Source organism: Microtus oregoni, unplaced genomic scaffold, assembly GCF_018167655.1.
Source record: "Microtus oregoni isolate MIOR12 unplaced genomic scaffold, Mior012 000007F_ref0000211, whole genome shotgun sequence".
Lineage (NCBI taxonomy): Eukaryota > Metazoa > Chordata > Mammalia > Rodentia > Cricetidae > Microtus > Microtus oregoni.
The window spans coordinates 8,479,409-8,502,839 of NW_024543066.1; the positions used below are offsets into that span (position 1 = coordinate 8,479,409).

General features: G+C 37.6%; 1 protein-coding gene across 1 annotated transcript in view; it reads right to left on the reverse strand.

Annotated features, from left to right (window-relative positions):
- Positions 1–23,431, reverse strand: part of Ctnna3 (catenin alpha 3) — a 1,347,523-nt gene that overhangs the window by 380,734 nt on the left and 943,358 nt on the right. Inside the window, exon 11 of the mRNA XM_041655198.1 lies at positions 15,805–15,961. Within this exon, the coding sequence (XP_041511132.1) occupies positions 15,805–15,961 (157 nt within the window). The remainder of the gene's footprint in view (positions 1–15,804; positions 15,962–23,431) is intronic.

The window sequence follows — 23,431 nt, forward strand, 5'->3', positions numbered from 1 at the left end:
AAATCTGCATCTGTCTGCTCTTCCCAGGGCTTGCATATCAAATGCTAGGGAAGTAATAGTCTCCATCTCTTTGTTCACTTAGCTTCTTTGAAAGACAATGTTTTTGAACATCCATCTGGTACATTAAAATCTGGGGTGGACACTCGAAAACCTTCCACTGCTATGAATATAATTCCTTCCATGGAGAACTGCAAGCCACGATTTTTGAAAATGGCATTTTCAAATATTATATAAAGAGATATTTTAAAACGACTAAAAAGTGGTTATAACCTCAGACTGAGCAAGAAGCATGCTGAGGATACTGACAGGTTACAGTCAGAATATATACAGCATTTATTACACAGTGTTACAGAAACTATGAAAAGCCAGTGTTCCTAATATTATGAACACCTTATAAAAATTAAAGCTAGTCATTCTTCTAAAACTATGAACAAGGTTATGTCTAAAGCTCGCAATCCACATCAATGAAGAATGGACCCTGTGTAACAGGTCACATGGATCAACACTCTGTCTCACAAGACTACCAGACAAAGAGTGGGAGAAAAAGGAAGGTAAATACTTGAGAGATTAGAAAGTTCAGGGAAGAAGTATTTAACAAGCCATGTTTATACAGAATGGGAGAAGTTTGAAAAACCCACTTGCAAGTTATTCTGATTTATCACTGACAAAACTGTGGCATAATTACTCTGCTATGCGCCTCCATAAAGATTATGTATTATATTTTACAAATGATGTTAAGTCTGGCATGGCAGCATGTACCTGTAATTCCAGCTCTCAAGGATGCTTAGACTGTTCAATAATCAGCTCAAAGCTGGTCTGGGCTAAACAGCATGGCTTTTTTTTTTACTCAAAGAATATCTTGTCATGGAGAAATTACTATTCTTATTTTGTAAAATAATTAATCAAAAGATGTTTAGTAATTGACTCAAGGCTGATGAGTAAAAGGCAGCATGTGAAAAAATACAAATTTACTTGGCAAGATTAGTTTGTAGAGCTAAATTTTTAATATCCAAAGCAAAGGAGAGGGAATGAATTATGCCCACAGGCTGTGCTTAACAGTCAATTCTCCAATATGGATCCAAAACCTGCCACTCTAAACCACACCAGCTCTCAATTAAATATATACAAATATATGTATATATTTACTTGTAAAATTATATATTACGATTTTCATAAGTGTATCATCTGTTAGATATAACCTCCATGACTCTGGATTACTAGATCACCCTTGAGCCACCCCACTTACTCGCAGGGATTTTATTTGCCCAGCAATTTAGCAGTTATACTCTAGAATCAACTTCTTGTAGTATAAAAAAAGGAAACAAATAACCTTTACTTAGACAGAACAAATTGATGAATATGAACAAGGTTAATATTTACATATATCTTAATTACTTAAATATAGACACAGCTCTATAACATATAGAGGTCAATATATTATTAATCAACAGCATAGCTCTGACTGCTTACATAGTTCTCATTGCTACAAGACTACAAAAATATCTATGTAATTGAGGAATTCAGCTAAGCTTTAGTATAAGAAAAAGGAACACCATATTAGAATTTTATCTTATAGAAACTTAGCTCATTTATAGAAACTCTTTCCAATGGACAGTAATGACAGCAATCTAAGACAATTTCCTGAAAACTTTACAGGATAGAAAAGTGGATAAAGAGATCATAGTTTTACATTACTTCGTTTCTCATTTTCACATCCTCCTTCAGTTAATTAGACATTTATCTAAATAATATATACCATAGATTGCATAATGGAATCCTTTCATGAAAATCATAAGGAAAGAATAACTTAGTATTACCATTTCTCTACTGAAAATCATGGCAATTCCAAAAAAAGGAGACTTAACATTTCAAGTTTTTATAGACTACTCTGACAGTGTAGTAGATGTCAAATGTCCAGAAATAACCGTATTATGTACAAAATAAAACAAAAATGTCCTAAGAAAGATAGGTGTTCAAATAACATACCTACAAAATGGACGGTAAGGAAGTAGTTTTAGTTTCGGTTAAATGCCATGATGTCTATATCTCCTGAGCCAAACAAGGAGGAAGCAAATACATAAGTCTTAATATCTGATCCATATTGAAATAAAGCAAGCCAGGGGACTCTTACAAAACTGAATAATCAATAGTGGAAGAACGTGAGGCCATTAAAGTGTGGTTGATTTTTATTTCTTCATTGAAAAAGATCAAAGACTGGATTGTCTTGTGTCCTCCCACTTTAGAAAAAAATATTTTAGTTAGCATTAACAAACTCTATAAGAAACAATTTAGTGATCTTTACTGAGATGCTGCAAGGTCTTTACAAAGTGACAACATACATGGATGAAGAAAACTACTTCCCTTTTAGGACTGTCAGACACAGAATCCATATCCTGGATGGCTTAGTATTTACTTTCCTACATTCCAACTTACACTTGTCAGAATGGCTGAGATCAAAAACACTGATGGCATCTTATGCTGGAGAGGATGTGGGGTAAGGGAACACTCCTCCATTGCTGGTGGGAGTGCAAACTGTACCACTGCTTTGGAAATCAGTATGGCAATTTCTCAGAAAATTAGGAAACAATCTACCTCAAGACCCAGCAATACCACTTTTGGGTATATACCCAAAGGGATGCTCAATCATACCACAAGTACATGTGCTCAACTATGTTCATAGTAGCATTGTTCATAATAGCCAGAACCTGGAAACAACCTAGATGCCCCTCAACTGCAGAATGGAAAAAGAAAATGTGGCATATTTACACAGTGGAGTACTACTCAATGGTGGTAATAATAATAATCATAATCATAATCATAAACATAATGACATCTTTATATTTGCAGCCAAAAGAATGGATCTAGAAAAAAACATATTGAGTGAGGTAACACAAACCCAGAAAGAAATTTAATATGTACTCACTCATAAGTGACTTTTAGACATAAAGGAAAGAAAAGCCAATGCACAGTTCACAACCCCAGAGAACCTAGACAAAAAGAGGATGCTAAGAGAGACCATAAATGGGTCTACAAAGGAAGGTGAAAAAGACAAGATCTCCTGAGTAAATTGGGAGCATGAGAAATCATGGGAAAATGATAGACAGGGAGATGGGATGAAGAGAGGGGAATAGACAAAAATGTAGAGCTCAATAAACACACCCACACATATTTATATATATGATAAAAATTAAAACATTAATAGTTTTAGGTTTTATTGAGGCTGCTCAGTAAAATAATAAATAAATAAATAAAATAAAAATCTAAAGATGTTCCTCCAACCCATGTCCTCATTTATACTTTGTTGAGTGTGTCAGAATCCTAATTCCCCCTTCCATAAGACACTGCTCACATTAGGTGAAGACTCTTCTTAAAGATCTTGAATTAATTAATTTATTTAAATATTATTTCTATAAATACAGTAATATTTTCAAGCACTGAAGGTTAGTCCTATTCTGAGTCACTGCGTTTTAGTACATAATTACTAAATTTTAAGAAATATATTTTAAATAATTAAAAATTTCCACCTATACAAAATTTAAAAAATACTGAGGAAAAAATACAAACATAAGCATAATAACACAGAAATCTATAAAAGTTATGGTAAAGAGTTATAAAGGTTCATGTAAAATGATCAGATAAGAAAGGTTTAGGGCCAGCAAGATGGCTCAGAGAGAGAGGTTCCTGCTGTCCCACCAGGGTGACTTGAGTTCCATCTCTGGTGCCCAAGTAAAGGCCGAAGGGGAGAATTCACTCCCCAAAATCCAAGTCATCTCCATCACTTATGCCATGCATGGCATGTGACTACAAACATACACACACATCATATTCATGCGTGTGAGAGCACATGCATAAACATACCAAAAATGCACTAATAATAAATTACTTAAAATAGAAATGCTTAGCCATGGACCCTACCTTAGATGGATACATGGATTTCTGTATGTATGAGATGAGATGAGATTCAGATGAGACTTCCTGGTTAAACTGGGACTGAGAGGCAGGGAGATGGGATGGGGAGATGGGAACAAGAGGGATCCAGATGGTCAAGTTTGGGGCAGCATGGAGCAGGGAGACAAATGAGATATCTTGATTAAGGGTGCCATTTTGGGATTAGGGAGAGACTTGGAGCCAGGAAAACTCCCAGGAACCCACAAGAATGATGCCAGCTAAAATTTTTAGCAATAGTGCTGAACTGTTTCTTCTCCTGTAATCAGATTGGTGTCTACCCTAATTGGGATCAGAGAGCCTTCATCCAGTAACTGAGATCCACAGTCAAGCACTGGGCTGAGCACTGGGAGTCCAGTTGAAAGGTGGGAGAAGGGACTGCATGAGCAGGGAGGGTGGTGGTCAAGAACAGGATGCGGAGCCCTCACAGACAGTTGAGTGGTGCTCCTGGGAGCTCACAGACTCTGAACTGACAGCCAGGGAGTCTGCAAGGGTCTAACCTAAGCCCTCTGCTTGTGGGTGACAGTTGTGTAGCTTATCTGGAACCCATGCAGTGGGATCGGGACCTGTCCCTAGTGTATGAGCTCTGTCCCATGCTGGGATGCCTTTTTCAGAATTTGTTGACTCCTGTGAGAGGCTTGTCCCTTTCTGAATGGAGGAGAAATAGATGGGGTGTGGTGGATGGGAGATGGGGTGAAGGAACGTCAAGGGGGGGCGGGGAGGAACTGTGATTGGTATGTAAAATAAATGATTAAAATGAAAAAGAAATGCTTAAAAGAGAATGTGAATAATAATAGTATTTTTGTTGTGTGTGTTGAGAGGAATCGAAGGACTTACTGTGTGGGGGCCTTGTTTTCTTTTAATTACAAACTCTATCTGATTGGCATCTCTTATTACACATTTAAGACAAGAACTACTCTCTGACCACAAAGGCCCGAGAAACAGTGGAGAACTTTCATGTTTTTTTTTTTTTTTTTTTTTTTTTTTTAGCTTTCTGCAGAAACTATATCACAGGCCAAATCCACCACAAACTAAACAAGTCTCCATCCTCCAACACATCATTTGTCCTTGTGGATATATTTCAAAAGAAAGAGAAAAGAGCCCAAGTTGGAATTGTACCAATCATAAAACAAAAGAAGACACTGATAATAAAAGTCTGATAGCAATTGGATTATCCTTGCAGACAAACTATAGATCAGAAAACCATATTCAGCTGATTCTGAGGACCAGCTCCAAAATTTATATGATATAACAGTGTTTTAAATTCGGTTCTAAAATAAATGATCGCTATCTGGGTGAAAAAGAAAGAGAAATGTGACATTTTATGAGCAGTGAGTGTAGCCTACAGTTAACTCGCAAATGTATTATTCTTAATTCTGTCCAATAAATAAATAAAACTAGTGATATTAATACAACCTTTTGATGTTTTTATTTTTAATTAGCATAACAAATATGGAAAATAATACCCAGCAGAAATACTGTCTTTAGATTTTTTAAGGGGATAAACACTGAGCCTTAAGAAAATCACAGTAATCATAAGCTTCCTGGTAAGACCTTATATGCCCGGCTCTGTCCACCAAAAAAGGAATTCTTACTACTTAAAATTGATGAGAGTTTGGTAGTGCTTGGGCAGCGTGAATTAAAAGCATGGCTAAATGGCATGGTTTTCATTTAATTCCTATTTTTGTTTTCTTAAGAGCATTCAAGTTTCCCCCTCTGCCGTCAAGAAAATCGTGTAGGTTCATGTCATAAAGTGCTTGAGAGATATAAATCACATATTGCATTACTTGTTAGTGCCTAATTAAGAAGAAAAAAATAAGTTCAGTGAATTACAAAATCAAATTTAAAACACATCAGATTTTACATTAGGAAATAAAGATCTGGGCACAAAAACCTTCAGCAATTAGGAAATGAGTTTCATATTCTACATTGGTGAAAGGCACAGGGTGATTATTCCACACAATTACAGAGCTGGAGGAGACCTTGATTTGGAAGCAATACTATACCAACAAGAAAATCACTTTGCATAGCTAGACTTAAATTTTGCAGTTTGTCTAGAATACTTATGTTAAAAAGCCTGTCTGCTTTTTCAAAGAGCCCATGTTGGGTGGCTGGTGTGAAATCCAAGTAAAAACGGTTCTAGAACACTATTGGAGGTGATTCCTTTGGAAATGAGCTTATTTGCATAAAATGGACTCAATTAACGAGTTTGCAAATTGTCTGCAGAATTGATGTATATAGAACCACAGCAAAGTGGGATCTCATAACCTGAAGAGTCACTATAGTCTATGGCTTCTCCTTCTCAGACTTCCTTTGTTTTCAATCTGGTGTTTTAGCTGGCCCTACTGCCTTCACCCTGTCAATTAAGTGTTCTTCCAGAAGCTTATTAAATTTAGTAAAAAAGGTTAAAAGAAATCTCACTTTGTAGCCCAAATCATTGTTCAACCTAGATTTAAAGTATTTTCTTTCTGTCTCATACTAAATTATCCAGCTCTGTGCATATGGGAAACCAAAGATTCGTAGAGGAAATGACTTGACATTTTCTTAATTATTTGACTCAAACTGAAAGAGCAACAAATTGAAAGAGCTGCCAGTCTAGATTCCAACTGGAAATAATAATGCTGCTAATGATATTTGCTATCATATAGAATTTGATACATTGAAAAATTCTCTGTGCCAAGATATATTAATCATAAGTGAAAATGCTCAGTCTACTCTATTTGTGAGGTGGGTGGATCCCTGTGAATTCAAGGCCAGCTTGGTCTACAGAACAAGTTCCAGCAAATAGTCAAACAACAAGAAAAAAAGAAAACTAGCCACCATTCAGACCCTGTTTCTTTGTTTAATTGGTCCAATTAACATGAAATAAGGAAGGAAGAAACTGTGGTGCTACTTAGTGTCTTGCAGTAGCTGGTATGACATAAATTAGTGGTTATACTTCTTTAGATAAGCAGATTTTTTTAAATGCACAAAAGCAAAAAATACAAAGGAAAAATACACACACAGGTGTGCACCCCTGCTGAGGAATTACTGCTAGAAGCATAAACATAAATGGATACTAGGCATTCCTAATGGACCTTTAACTATTAAAGCCTTTGCATATTTGCCATAAAACTAATTGACTTGATGATATATTAAATCACTTTTAACCATTTCTTTAGTAACTTTTGGAAAAAGAACTGAATATGATGTTAAAGTAGAAATCAATGGTCAAGAAATGCCTTATAGAATATGTAAGGACTATAATACATGGCTAAGTTTAAGAAGAGCCAAGTCAGAGGCTATTCCATCTCACAGAATTTGCCATGAATTCTATTGTAAAAACATTTATATGCGATTTGTTAAAGCACATAGAATCACTATCATACAGGTAATGCAAGCATGAAGCAGACATTGATTGCATAGAAATGTAGCATTGCTATTATAGTGAGCAACCTGATATTTACAAAAGCAGGTATGGTTTTTTTTTTTATTGCTTTACCAACAATTTCCCACATACAGTATTGTAACCTGTCTCCAAAGCTGAATTCCACTTATATCCTCAAGTTGAATAAACTACTTAAAAGATTATGACAATTATGTATCAATTGCCCAGGGGGCCACTGAATATTTAAAAACTAAAACTCTATTACAAATAAATGTTAAATATTTGAAGACATTGAGTGCACTGATGGTCTACTTTAGAATCTGGGTAATCTACAGCCATGAATTGACAATCCAGTGTCTGTATTGGAAAAGCTTTGTGTCTCAAACCAAATGATTTCCTTTAATAATGTCTTGAAGATTTAAAAAAAGGAAAAGATTATACAAATGAATCTAAAGTGATATTTTTAAAATTCTCTATATTTATAAACTTTTAAAACTGTTGGAGAAGCAGATTACTTTGTAAACATGTCTAATTCGTGTAGAGGTGAAGACAGAGTCTTGTGATGAAGCTGGACTATGTTTTACCTCTTATTTGCCATGTAAATCCTTATAATAATCTACATGCTAAACCTAATACAGGGGTGATAAGAAATCCAAGGAACAACTGAAGAAGGTGAGTGTCAAATACTGGATTCACACAATTCCTTTATTGATAGAAAGATAACCTTTATGGTTTTCCGACATGCTCTGTCTTCTCACACTTTATGTGACTTTTGAAGGCTTGTTTTCCTCATTAAACTGTAGAACCCGTGTGTGTAAGTTCACTGCTTCCCCACTTACCACTGCATCTCTTGTGTGAAAATAATATTTGTTTATTGACATAAGGAATGATTAGCTTGTCAATTCCAGAGTGTTAATTAGATGCTTGTTTCAAACACATTCATTCCTGCTTCGTTTGCGATCTAGAGCACCCTGCCCGAAGAAGCCGGGGAAATCACTTAGGGCTGCTCTGCTTCTCTGAGAACGCTGTCAGCTTCAACTTGGGTTTACATATTCTGAAGTGGGTGGATTTTTCAGCTTGGAGTGATTCTGATTATTTTGATAATCTCCATTTCTAATCTAACAAAGTCCATAAATCTATGGTAAAGGTTATCTTGCAAGCCCAGACACATGGTTTGTGCTTTTCAGATCTTGTGCATACACTCTCATGATGAATTCCAACTCCTGGGAGGACTTTTGAAAAATAAAAAAGCAGGATAAGGCTGCTCTTCTGTCACTCATATTCAGTTGTACCTCGATGCCTAGGAAAAATGTCCTGGAATCTCGCTGAGCTGTGCAATTTTGTGTGTCAAGGAAGGATTTAACACTTTTTGCTTTCATCTAATCTCTAAAACGTCTTGCAGGACTCCCTATATAAATACTTGTATTCTGTGAGTTATACTGATTAAATTATATATGATAAAAATACATGACCTTAAAATTGAGACAACATTCAGACATCAGTAAATACGAACAAAAGGATAAGGTTGATTTTCATCTGGTTTGGTGGAAGTTTGTGAATATAAGTGGTTGTTGTACGTCATAATACTATATTCTGTGAAACAACCAATTATTATTCCTTATTAATAAGGAATACATAGTTTTGTAAAACGCCCTTGAAGAAATGTTTTACAAAACGTAGTTTGTCATGCATAGGTTTTGTAAGTACAAAGCTGGCACATTGAGGAATTGAGGGATTATCTGTCATGTTGTTACACAATCTAACACCCAACCTTTTGTGCACTTAAGACTGTTGATGATTCTTCCCACTCCACCTTAAAGTGGCAGGCAAAATGCTCATCAAATGGATTTTGACAAAGGCTAAAAAGGAGTTCCAATTGTGGCTGTCTACAGATAGATGCATAATACCCTAGCTAGAATCCTGTCATATCTCTATTGTTCATTCCAGAGAGTGCATCTTGAGTCAACTTGACTTTTAGTATATGGAATTATCTGTAAAAAATTCTAGTTCACATGCTGAGGTACTTTTCAGTCATGTAAGTACAAGCATTAATTCAAACATAATTACTAATAAAGGAATAATGGATGGCTTTTGGGGAGCCTAGTCCATCATTTTAAATACATGCATTCTCTCCTGCCTTATACGATGACTTATGTAAATCAATGCATACGGTTTTTGAACAGCACTTAATGATTGAAGAGAGATATATGACCACAAGAAAATATTAGCTCAGCATTCAGAAAGGTCAAAAGTAACCATGACAAGGCGGTTCCCAGATTGTAGAAAGTGTTATAGAAGATCCTGGTTCTAAGTCATCTCTGGACTCTGATTAAGAAGAGTTTCTGTTCTTAGTATCTGGACACCTGGTTTATACAGACTAACATAGGGTCCCTTCAGCAAGGTGACCCTTACCTTCTCATTATTGCAGTTTAATGCACCAGTCACATTCTTTAATTTTTTGGATATAGTAGCAGAGAAAAGTAAGGTATACCCATCTATATATAAGATTTTTGTCACCTTGTATTATATTAAGTTGCTTCACTTTGACCACTGAGAACTGTGTGGGTGGCATTTTTTTCTTTCAAAATTTCAATGATCTCATGGCTATGTTCATTACTCTCTTCAGCCCAATATATTACTTCCTGTATTTTCTTCATGCTTGGTTGGTTGGATAATATTTTTATGGTGTTTACATCCTGGAAAGTTTTTCTTTGTCCTTCAGCTACGGTGGTATTAGTTTTGCCTGGTATATTAGTCTAGGCCAGACATCATGGTCTTTTAGGATGTTGAATGCATTGTTCTAGGCTCTTCTAGCTTTCAAATTTTACAATGAAAAATCAGAAGGGGGAACAACCAACAGTCCCACGTAAGTATGATGTTTATGAAATGCAAGACCAGCATGACATTGTAAACATAAGGATGCAGTAGTGTTACATATACCTTGGCTGGACCTAACAGCTCTCTAATTGGACTTAATAAGCACTGACCAAGAGTGAAATTATGCCTGGTGCTAGGAAACTAGTCAACCACATAGCACTAGTGAAGTTGTAGATCTTGGAAGAGGACCTACAATGACCACTTAACTAATCCAGAAAAATCCCTAAGCTAAATTTTGAATGTTTGTTCTTTTATTCTCTGATACATGTAGTCCTCACACCTCATCAAGGAGACATTTCTTTGGAAGAGATGGAAATCATTACAGAGAACCAAAACTAAAAAGGCTGAGTGAAGGAGCACAGTCTCAGGGATACATCTACAAAACAATTCCTGCACCTACTAGGTCTGAGGAACATTTCAGAAGCTGAGCAAGAAAGAAAATCTTGGCGTTTGCTTGAGATAGTGCCATGGCATAACGTCAAGTGTGTACCCATAAAGTCTCAAGAATATGACTGCCTTAACATGGGCTGAGTATAGAAAATAACAATAAACACTCCACAGTGAATGTCGGAAATCCCATGCCTCAATCATACGCAAAGAACTACAAGAACTAAAGGCACTGTTGAGAGTGGCAGAAATAGTCTTCCCCTGGGAAGAGGATACTATTGGTTATTCAATACCAAAGGGTCATCCCTGAAACATGCATACAAGTAACATTATACAGATTGAGCATGTTGTATTTATGTATTTAAGAACACACACACACACATATACTCACAGAAGAATTAAAGAAATAAGAGGCTTTAGATTTGAAAAAGAACAAGGAATGGTATATGGGAGGATTTAGGAGGAAGAAAAATAAGAAGAAAATTATAAAAATATAATTTTATTCTAAAAATTAAAACAGTTTTTTAAAGTTCAAGGCTTTAAATCTACAGATAGATCCCATGCCTCTCTCAAATCATTGATTTGTGTCCCTTAAACCAAATAGGTCCTGTCACAGATTCTCTTAATTGGTGTGTTTTCCCAGTTTTTCAAGATTCATTTCAACAATTCTAAACAGCTGAATTTTAAACATTTCCCCCAGTATCCTGATATTGTACCAGTGTTACTTGTATAAGCTTTTGTTTCAGTGATTTTATTATTTTTGGAAGATCTGCACATTACATTGTGAGTTTTCCAAAATGAGAGTTTTGTGGCTTTCCTCTTCCATTCCATTGACTTGCTTATACACAGTAAAAACTCATCTTTCTTTTGTCTATATTTATTATCTTTTGTTTTGCTCATATATACATATATATGTATTTTGATCATATTCACTATCTTCCCCAAACTCTTTACCATCTGCAGTCCCTTCCTTCCATACCCACCTTTGTGTCCTCAATGTCTTCAAACTCATCAAGTCTAGTTCATGCTGCTCGAATGCACTTGGACAGGGGCCATCAACATTATTGTAATTTACCTCTCAGGGGACATCAACATCAGTCTACAAGGGGACACACCCTTAAAGAACACGGATTCTTTCTTTCCCAGTAGCTATCAACTGCCAATAGCCCCTTAGCTAGTGTAAGAAATGTGTGCTCGCCACCAACACACTGGGACTTCTGACTGACTGATGGTATGCAGGTCTTGTGGATCCTGTCACAGCCTCTGTGAAGTTTCTATGTGTATTATCCAAAAGGCACTGCTTCCTTACACCCACCTAGATCTTACAGACTTTCTGCCCATTCTTTGGCACTGTTCGCTGAGTCTCAGAGGAGGTCAAGTGGGATATACAGGTCCCTTTTAGAGATTTGTGGATTATGACTGTAAAACCTCATCTATTTTAGAAATATCTCTATTGAATGAAGCATCTTTAATCAACATAAGTTTCACGGTGATGTATCCCTACCTCCCAAACACTACACTCAGATTTAGAAGTGTTTTATATGCAAATAATTCAATGTTTTGATTTAGCTAATGTAATGTGGTTATTTGGCATTAATTTATGAAGAGACATGGAAAAATCTATTTATTTTAATTTTTCTTTGTCAGATGATTCAGATTGCAACTTTGTGAAAAGCCAAAGGTCATGACAATAATGATGTCATACACAAAAAGACCGTTTTCAGTGCATTTTTGATGACTTATCTGTGTCTTGCTGTGTCAGGGCCACGGGGTTCTGCGATGATTAATGAGAAATGTTACTTTTCTTAGTATAAAAAATTTTCAAACCATTAATTCCAGAACTTAACACATCTAACAAATGGATAAGATATAGACAGTGAAAAATTAATGTTGACACCGAAGTTTAAGAGAGAGAGAGAGAGCTATATCATTTTCCCCAAGTTTGACTAGGGATATCATCAATGGAGATAAGAATTGAATGCTACAAGAATCACTGGAGGCCAGGTGAAATCAATGCACACAAACTTAATGAATACCAAACCATGACACTTCTGTAGAAACTCTAGAGTGTTTTGAGTAAACTTATTTGATCATTTGTTCAACAACCTCTTACCCTCTTATCTTCTTCCTTTGTCTCCTTTTTTTCTAATGAAATTATCATTTTGTTTACCTGGTAGGTGACCATCCACAAGGTTGGATTATGAAAAAGACTATGCTCAGAGACTTTTTAGACCCTGTATACTGGTGCTGTTAAGAACTCCTTCTAGGCATTTCTATATTTTTAGTTGATTGTTTTACATTTTAATCTTTCTTATAATTTTTTTTAATTTCAGTTTACATTTCAAGCACTGTTCTCCCTCCCACGGCTCCTCACCCCCCCAGCTCCTCTTCAGCTTACCCCCATCCCCTCTTCCCAACTGGTAAGTGTTCCCATGGGGAGTGGACAAAATCTGGCACATTAAGTTGGGGCAGGATCAAACCTCTCTCCTCTGCATTAAGACCCATCATGGCATTCCCTCATAGAGAATGGGCCCAACAAGCTAGCTCATGCACCAGGGATAAAACCTGGTCCTACTGCCAGGGGCCCCTCAGATAGCCCCAATTTCACCACTGTCTCCCATATACACAATGGAGTATTTCTCAGCTATCAAAAGCAGTGGCAACAGAAAATTTGCAGACAAATGGATGGAGCTAGGAAAAAAATCCATTGTGAGTGAGGTAACCCAGAAAAATAAACACGACATGTACTCAGTCATAAGTGGATATTAGATGTGAAGCCAAGGATAACCAGACTACAATCCACAACTCCAGAGGAGTTAGGTAACAAGAAAGACCCTAAGAGGGACTCATGGATCGATCTGGGAAGTGGAATTAATGAGATCTCCTTGGCAAATTGGAGGTGGGGGGGTGTGGTAAAGAGAGGGGATGGGGATGTGAACATGAGGAAAAGGATGGTCAAGAGGAGAGAAGGATATAGTGGTAGAACAATGAAGGAGATATCTTGATAGAGAGAACCACTATGGGTTAGGGAGAAATCTGGTGCTAGGGAAATTCTCAAGAATCCACAAGGATGATCCCGATTAAGATTCCTTGCAATAGAGGAGAGGGTGCCCAAACTGGCCTTCCCCTATAATCAGACAGGTGAATACCCCAACTATCATCATAGTGCCTTTATCCAGTAAATGATGAAACCAGATGCAGAGATCCCAAACCAAGCACCAGGCTGAGCTCTGGGAATCCAATGAAAGAGAGGGAAGAGGGACTATGAGCAAGGGAGAGGGAGATCATGAGGGAGAAATAGTCTATGCATTTCTCATCTTCTCTGCTCAGTGACAGCACATGGTGGCTCAAAAGCTGTCTCCATGTGAGCATTTAAGCTACATAATTCAACAGCTGCTACAGATATAGGCTATCATTATGTTCTGGGCCCAAGTTAATTATGCCACCATTCAAAACTAATTATAGAAATTTTATTCTCTTTCTGCTGATTGGTTTGGAAGAGCGCAAGTTCTGTTTTGTAATTAGTAGGATATTTTATATATGTATGTATGTATATATATATATATATATATATATATATATATATATTTTTTTGATGTGAAGTATGCATGGGTAGCCCATATATGGTGGTTCTATGGAACTTGTCCATATTGGGTTTCATGTCTAAGTTGATGAGGATAACTGAATAGGTCTCTTCCTCAAGAGAGCACCAGATCTCATTAGAGGTGATTGAGAACCACCATGTGGTTGCGAAAAATTGATCTCAGGACCTTTGGAAGAGTAGGCAGTGCTCTTAACCACTGAGCTATCTCTCCATCCCCAAATATATGTATATACATATATATGTGTATGTGTGTGTATGTGGGGGGCACCAAAAATTTGAAAATACAATTATAGTAGCATTGCCGAACAGAAAATATCTATTAGGAGTTAGTTGCACCAACTAGATCAGGAGCTATTAATATTTTCTCAAGTATATTTTCTATATTTTCAAATTTTTAATTCAATAAAATTCAAGTTATTTAAAGTAATTATAATACATTCTTATCATTAAAATACATCATATTTCTGGTATAATTGCTTAGAATGATGCAGTAGGCACATGTGAAAGTCACAAATTAATCAAAGTAGTCTAAATTCCATCATAAGACCTTAATAAACTGATAATGGATATTTATGAGAATGTGTGTTTTATTACCAACGAATGGTACCATATTCTAAGACTGTCCTCTCATGAAAAATAAATAACAAAATATATCATTTACTTTAAATAGATTACTTTTAAGGTAAGGAAAATGACAAAACAATGTAGCTATTTGCTCTGACAACACAATAATCAAATCTTAATTCACACTTGCCAGGGAGAAGCATTGTGAGTCTTTGTCCACCCTAGTGGGATCCTTTTCTAGTCTGCAGGAAAGATTCCTCTGCATTTCATGTGGAACGTGAAATCTGTCACCTACCACTGACATAGACAAATATTTAGACTGTTCGTTAGATTTTTTTATGTTAGAAATATCAAATACTCATATTGGGAGCTAAATTACCATATTATATTTCTCTGTTTCTCTTCATGTCTCTGTCTCTCTCTGTCTGTCTGTCTCTGTCATGTGTGTCTGTTTTCCTGAATGAAGGTAAAATTAGTTGGCAATCAAGTATAGAAAAATCAAGAACTTTATATATAATTTTTATGCCATTAAGAATTTTAAGTATTGAGACTTAATAAATTATGAATTTATTAAAGACGAAAAATTCCTAAGACTTCCAACTCCTGCTTCCCATTATGCTTTAATAATGTACAGGAGTAACTTTTAAAGACACAGAGAGAGTTTAGAACTGGAAAGACTGCCAGGCTTGAGACTCAAAATACCAGAAGGCCACCAATGACTCTTATGTTATTAGTGCATAGCACACCCCACCTCCAGATATTCAAGAATAAAGGTTCTTTTATATTGCACCAATGGATGATAGTCATGGTTAACCTAGTTCATACAGTACCTGATGATATGCACCTGGTATGTGAAGGCATGTTCCACCATGACTAATGATTTGAGTTTGATTCTTAGAATACATATGGTGCAAAGAGAGGAGAAAGTTATCATGTGATCTCTACATATATACCATGGCATGTGCAGGTACATATGAACACATATACACAGGTAACTGTGTAACTGTAAAAAATAAGGTTAACAATACTATGTGCATGAATTAGAAGATCAAAAATGTACCAGATACAGCCAGGAAGTCGTCAATGCTGGTGATGTCATCCACTGCTTCGGTGAGAACATGTATGTAATGCTCCCATGTGCGCTTATACATTTCCATGGTGTTTTTGACCACTTGACTCTTGGGTCGCGAAGCCAAAGCAAGTGCAGCATTTATGATCTGTAAAGATATTGATAATGCTTACATAGTCACTTCCTTTTGAAAACAAGAATCATCAATGTACAGACATCAAATGGTCTTTTTTTTTCTTTTTCTTTGTATGATTAAACTTGAACATCATTACCAAGCAGGCAAACGGTATATGTCACTACGTGAAATCTCCACTGTTTTGGCAATATCAGTTTTGCCAACAATTTATTTTTAAACCTATTTGTTGCATGTCGTTGTCAAAGGATGGCAGGATGTAGAAATATAATGGGTGTCTGCCTGCATTTAAGGAGCTTAGATATCACTCGATCTGAAAGATCATATATAATTATCGAATGATTTAACGTGTTAATGCCACTAGAAAAAAAACATAGAGGTGAGGATGTTTTAAGAAATGGAGAGATCATCTTTACCGTAAGTGCTAAGGAAAGCTTTGGGGAAGTGTGACATTTATGTATTTTTAAGATTTACTTTCATTTATGTGTATGTGTGTGCATCTCACTGTGTGCTAGCATTCACAGAGACCAGAGAGAGAGAGTAAGATGTGCTCTGGACCTAGAGCTCCAGGCTGCCGTAAGTGACTTCTTCACCACTCAGCAATCTCCAGTCCTGTAGTGTGACATTTTTAAATGGGCACTTACATTCACATAGACTGACTAGCCTCAGAATGCAAAATCATTAAATCAGAGGTTTGACTTATTTGAGAGTACACATTCATTTACATATCCACTCATTTCCTACCCCACATACATATTGTTACAAAACCTACTCCTGTAGGTTTTAGAATAGCACATAGAACACAATATGAGCAAATGTAACTTCTGTGGTGATGATATTCCATTCAGGGAAAGCAGACAATTGGCAAGTTAAATAAGTACAACAGAAAGTCTGTAAGGCAGTTCAAAAAACCGAAAAGGGAAGAAAGGCAAGGAGTAGGGTAGTAGTAGCAGAGGTGTGTTAAAATTTGAGGAGGTCCCTGCACTGTAGCAGACATTTAAATAGTATAATTAGTAGTAGGATAGGAAAGACAGAGAAGTTGGGAAGGATGGAGAGGAAGAGCAAGGAAAGAGATATTTTGATTGAGTGAGACATTATGGGGCTAGCAAGACCCTGTCATTAGAGAAATTTTCAGGAATCCACAAGGATGACCCCAGCTAACACTCTAAGCAACTGTGGAGAGGATGTTTGAACTGGCCTTGCCCTGGTATCAGATTGACGACTATCTTACATGTCATCATAGAGCCTTCATCCAGCAACTGATGGAAGCAGATCCAGAAATCCACAGTGGAACACTGGGCTGAGCTCCCAAAGTCCATCCAAAAAGAGGGAGGAGTGAGAATACGACCATGATGGGTATACCCACTGATAATGCTTAATTGAGTTAATGGGAGTTCACCTATTCTGGCCTGCCAGTGGGGGAATCAGCTTAGGATCAAACTAGGCCCTCTGAATGTGGGTGACAGTTATATGACTGAGACCAGAATTTATCCCTAATGCTTGTACTGGCTTTTTGGAACCCATTCTCTTTGGATGGATACCTTGCTCATCCTAGATACAGTGGGGAAGGCCTTGGTCCTGCCTCAAAGTAATGTGCTAGACTTTGTTGACTTCCAATGGGAAACCTTACCTTCTCTGGGAAGTGGACGGGGGGGGGGGGGGGGGGGGGAGGGGGGGAGGGGGAGGGGTCAGGGTAGAGGAAGCAGGAGAAGGGGAGGGAGAAGGGACTGCAAATGATATGTAAAATGAGAAATGATAGTTTTTTTTTTTTAACAAATGTTTAAAAGTGGGGGTGAGCAGGAGAGATGGCTCAGCCATTAAGAGATAATACCTTCTAGGGAATTATGGTATATTCCTTTAATCCCAGCACTAGGGAGGCAGAGGGAGGTGAATCTTTGTGAATTTCAGACCAGCCTGGGCTACACAGAGAGTTCTAGACCAGCCAGGATTAAACAGCGAGAACTTATATCAAAAAATAAACTAATTAAATAATTTTTTTAAAAGTTCAAAAAAGGATAAATGGAAATCTTGTGAGGACGATAAGCCATTTTGCTCAGAGCCTAGGAAGGTAAAGAGTGGGGCAGGGGTCCCTGGCTTAGACTTAAGATCCCAACAAACCTAGGAGGTTATAGGAGTGAGAAGGAGCCTGAACTGTGCAGGTAGAGGAAATTAAAAGGGCTTCTTAGAACCTTCAACCAATGAAAGGAACGTAAGGGTAGTCAAAGATTCCTGTCAGAGACACCAGGCCATTAGTAAGCCCATGCAGGAGAATATGTAAAGACACTGAAATAAATCCACATGTATAATAGATCATAATGTATCATAATGAAACATGCTTTATGGGAATATACTAGAAATAAGTGAGTGAGTGCAACAAATTGGGGGTCATCTCTATGTAATAGAAAGTGAGGTTTTTTTTTTTCGCTTCCAATATTTTAGTGAATTTTCCAGACTTACTATAGTGAATTAATGCTAGTTGTATTGTCAGAATAAATGACATTATCTTTGAAAGAAAGATGATTAATATACTTTCGTATGAGAACTGGGAAGAATGGTGATGGGACCTTGATTAGAAAACATATCAGATATTAAGCACAAGTCATGGTTTCAGAGGTTAGAGTTTAAGGACAGATTTAGCTATTGATTAGCTATCTTATTATAGAGTTTAACATTAAAGTCACTCTGTTTCATTAAAAATACAAAATGTGATTCAAAGATTTACAATTAGTATTCGTTTTAAAAGTTATTTTCTCTTAACTTATTCATATATTGAAGCAAATTGTGGCTATGTAGCCACAGTCTTATCAGATTCCATGCCAGATATATCACCATGGCAAAAGAGTTATCCCTGTTTCAGTCCTAACCCACCCACAATCTCACGAGGAAATCACCTCAAATCCTAGCAAAGGCAGAGAACAGTTCTGACTTCAGCCTGTATTAAAATCAGAAACTTGCTAAGCCACACTCCTCTATCTTCTAACTCAGTCAATAATGAGGTCTCAACACGTGCATATCTAAGGAATTTTCAGGTGATTCTGAGGCTACTAGTCAGAAGATCACAAACTAAGACTTTCCTCTGGCCTCACGTGTCTTGATGTTGAGGCAGCACAGAAATTAGAATTACACAAGCTTTTCTCAGTTTGAGAATCTCCTTCCCTAGTTCCAGGAAGCCCAGTCTTCAGGCTTACAGATAGCATGATGATACTTGTTGTCATTCTTATCCATCTGCCTTCTAGAGGGATCAATATCCATTTTTTTGGCTGCTTTTAGAATACATGGAAGATCTCTCCCTTCAAAAGCAAGCCCTTGACAGTTCTCAGACATCATTTAGATTTCTCCACACTATAATGCTGGCACCTTAATCATATCACTTTACCAGTGAGGAGACTGGGGGAAAGAAAGGTCTCATACTAGTTATTCAGCTGAGAAATGGTAGTTGTAATGCAAACTCAACACCCCCATAAGACAGAACATGCCCAGCCTGATGTCCCTACCAGCAACTTGTCAATCAATCAAATCCTACTTCTACTTCTCACTAAAGCCATTTTCCGTCTTGCTTCTTTTTATAGGAAATAAACTTGAAGACACAATCTAGATTTTTTATCTCAGCTCAGAAAAAGAGTTGCGCCCTTTCACTAGTGAAAACCATGTTGATATCAAGTATTATTTCAATCATTTGTTGTAGTTTTCTTTTTTTTTTTTTTTTTTTTTTTTTTTTTTTTTGTAAATTCAACAGAAGTCTCTGTTGCTGTTGCTTGAGACTATCACTTTGCCCAGAAGATCATCGGAGGAGGTGATGTTAGCCTTCTCATTCTTCAACACTGATCATTCTTGAAACTTGTTATGGCAAATAACTTTCTGAAGCTGGCCTGTGTAGTGCTAGAAAAATGATAGAATGGAACTTTAAATAGCATACTACACTTCAAAATAAGGACCATTACCAAGACCAGTTATAAGTGGAATAATGTGAGAGCTAGTCCAAAGGCACCTCTGCATGAAAAGGGTACTCTGCTTCATGAAGAAAGCATCCCAAAAGAATGAAGTAGGAAAAAATAGATATCAATTAATCATTTAAGTGACAATTTGTCTATTTCTAAAAGTGATAACATATCCTAAACCTATCTCTTAAAGAATGTTCAGTGGATACAACATGGGAATAGAGTTGGAAGCAAAAACAAAAGCCATGATGCATAAGGAAAGAAGAGACCTTTGGAAAGTAGAACACAAAAACTCAGGGTAAGACCAAGGAGACGTAGAGAAAGTTATTTGGTCGAAGAAATCTCCCTTGCGGAAGGAGGTAGAAGAACAAGGTGTTAGAGGGTCCTCTGATAAAGATCCTCTCCAAAGTTTAGAGGTAAAAGAGAGGCAGAAATAATCAGGAATAACAAGGGACAGGGGAGCCATGGAACAGCTATGTCAGTAGAGGACATGCCCAATGTGATGCTTACTTTTAATGCTCAACCTGACACACCTATAATCACCCAAAAAGGGAGACTTAAGAAGGGCATGTCTGTATTGGATTGGTCTATGGAATTTCTGTAGGAAAATACTGTATTAAGTTAATTGAGGAGGATTACATTAAGTTAATTGAGGAGATTCTGGACTGTATCAGAGTAAAAAAAAAAAAAAAAAAAAAAAGCTAATGGAGCAAAAAGCCGGTCTGTATGCATCTATTTTTCCTCTGTTCTTGACTGTGGATATGACATGACAATTTGCTTCAAGCCAATGTGAATGCTCTGCTATGATGAACCATAACCTGGAATTGTAAGCAGAATAAACCCCTTTATCTGGGAAGGCACTTCTTGTCAGAGCATTTTATCAGAGCAACAGAAATGCCTCAGGAACACTTAGCACACACAATGCCCGGGTTTTTTTTTTTCTTGTTCTTTTTTAATTGAGAAAAGGAGAAAAAAAAAAAAAACAAGTTTCCACCTCCTCCCAGTCTCCCATTTCCCTCCCCCTCCTCACCCCTACGCCCCCTCCTCCCACCCTTCTCCCCCTCCCCCCACTCCTTTCCCCCTCCCTCTCCAGTCCAAAGAGCAGTCAGGGTTTTCTGCCCTGTGGTAAGACCTAGGACCTCCCACCTCCGTCCATATCTAGGAAGGTGAACATCCAAACTGGCTGGGCTCCCACAAAGCCATCACATTACGTAGGATCAAACTCCCGTGCCATTGTTCTTTGCGTCTCATCAGCCCTCATAGTTCGCCATGTTCAGAGAGTCCAGTTTTATCCCATGCTTTTTCAGTCACAGTCCAGCTGGTCTTGGTGAGCTCTCAATAGATCAGCTCCACTGTCTCAGTGGGTGGGTGCATCCCTCGTGGTCCCGACTTCTTTGCTCATGTTCTCCCTCTTTCTGCTCCTCATTGGGACTTTGGGAGCTCAGTCCAGTGCTCCAGTGTGGGTCTCTGTCTCTATCTCCATCCATCACCACATGAAGGTTCTATGATGATATGCAAGATATTCGTCAGTATTGCTCAAGGATAGGGTCATTTCAGGTTCCCTATTCTCAACCGCCCAAGGAACTAACTGGGGACCTCAGCTTGGGTACCTGGGAGCCCCTCTAGGGTCAGGTCTCTTGCCAACCCTAAAGTGGTTCCCTTAACTAAGAATTGTGGTTCCGTGCTCCCCTGTCCAACCTTCCTTTATCCCAATCCTCCTGCTTTCCCAAGGCCCGACCTCCTTCCCTTCTAACTTTTCTCTCCCCATCTCCCCTTACCTCCAACCCACCCCACCCCAAGATCCCAATTTTCTCCCCGGCAATTTTGTCTACTTCCCTTAGCCACGAGGATAACTATATGTTTTTCCTTGGGTTCCCCTTCTTACTTAGCTTCTTTAGATTCACCTATTGTAGACTCCGTGACCCTTATTAATGGCTAGAAACCAATTATGAGTGAGTACATCCCATGTTCATCTTTTTGGGTCTGGGATACCTCACTCAGGATAGTGTTTTCTATTTCCATCCATTTGCATGCAAAATTCGAGAAGTCATGGTTTTTTACCGCTGAGTAGTACTCTAATGTGTAGATATTCCATACTTTCTTCATCCATTCTTCCATTGAAGGGCATCTAGGTTGTTTCCAGGTTCTGGCTATTACAAATAATACTGCTATGAACATAGTTGAACAAATGCTTTTGTCATATGATAGGGCATTTCTTGGGTATATTCCCAAGAGAGGTATTGCTGGGTATATTCCCAAGAAAGGTATTGCTGGGTCCAGGGGTAGGTTGATCCCGAATTTCCTAAGAAACCGAAACACTGACTTCCATAGTGGTTGCACAAGATTGCATTCCCACCAGCAATGGGTGAGTGTACCCCTTTCTCCACAGCCTCTCCAGCAAAGGCTATCATTGGTGTTTTTGATTTTAGCCATTCTGACAGGTGTAAGATGATATCTCAAAGTTGTTTTGATTTGCATTTCCCTGATTGCTAAGGAAGTTGAGCATGACCTTAAGTGTCTTTTGGCCATTTGAACTTCTTCTGTTGAGAATTCTCTGTTCAGATCAGTGCCCCATTTTTTAATTGGGTTAATTAGCATTTTAAAGTCTAGTTTCTTGAGTTCTCTATATATTTTGGAGATCAGACCTTTGTCTGTTGCGGGGTTGGTGAAGATCTTCTCCCAGTCAGTAGGTTGCCTTTGTGTCTTAGTGACAGTGTCCTTTGCTTTGCAGAAGCTTCTCAGTTTTAGTAGGTCCCATTTATTCAATGTTGCTCTTAATGTCTGTGCTTCTGGGGTTATACATAGGAAGCGATCTCCTGTGCCCATCTGTTGTAGGGTATTTCCCACTTTCTCTTCTATCCTTTTCAGTGTGTTCGGGCTGATATTGAGGTCTTTAATCCATTTGGACTTGAGTTTTGTGCACGGTGAAAGATGTGGGTCTATTTTCATTCTTGTACAGGTTGACATCCAGTTGTGCCAGCACCATTTGTTGAAGATGCTTTCTTTCTTCCATTGTATACTCTTAGCTCCTTTATCAAAAATGAGGTGTTCATAGGTTTGTGGGTTAAAATCCGGGTCTTCTATACAATTCCATTGGTCGACTTCTCTGTTTTTATGTTAGTACCACACTGTTTTCATTACTGTAGCTCTGTAATAGAGTTTGAAGTCAGGGATGGTAATGCCTCCAGAAGATCCTTTATTGTATAGGATTGTTTTGGCTATCCTGGGTTTTTTGTTTTTCCATATAAAGTTGATTATTGTCCTCTCCAGATCTGTGAAAAATTTTGATGGGGTCTTGATGGGGATTGCATTGAATCTATAAATTGCCTTAGGTAGAATTGCCATTTTTACTATGTTGATCCTCCCAATCCAAGAGCAAGGTAGATCCATCCATTTTTTGGTATCCTCTTCAGTTTCTTTCTTCAATGCCTTAAAGTTCTTGTCAAATAGATCTTTCACTTCCTTGGTTAGATTTACCCCAAGATATTTAATGCTGTTTGTGGCTATCGTGAATGGTGAAGCTTCTCTGATTTCCCTCTCTGCTTCC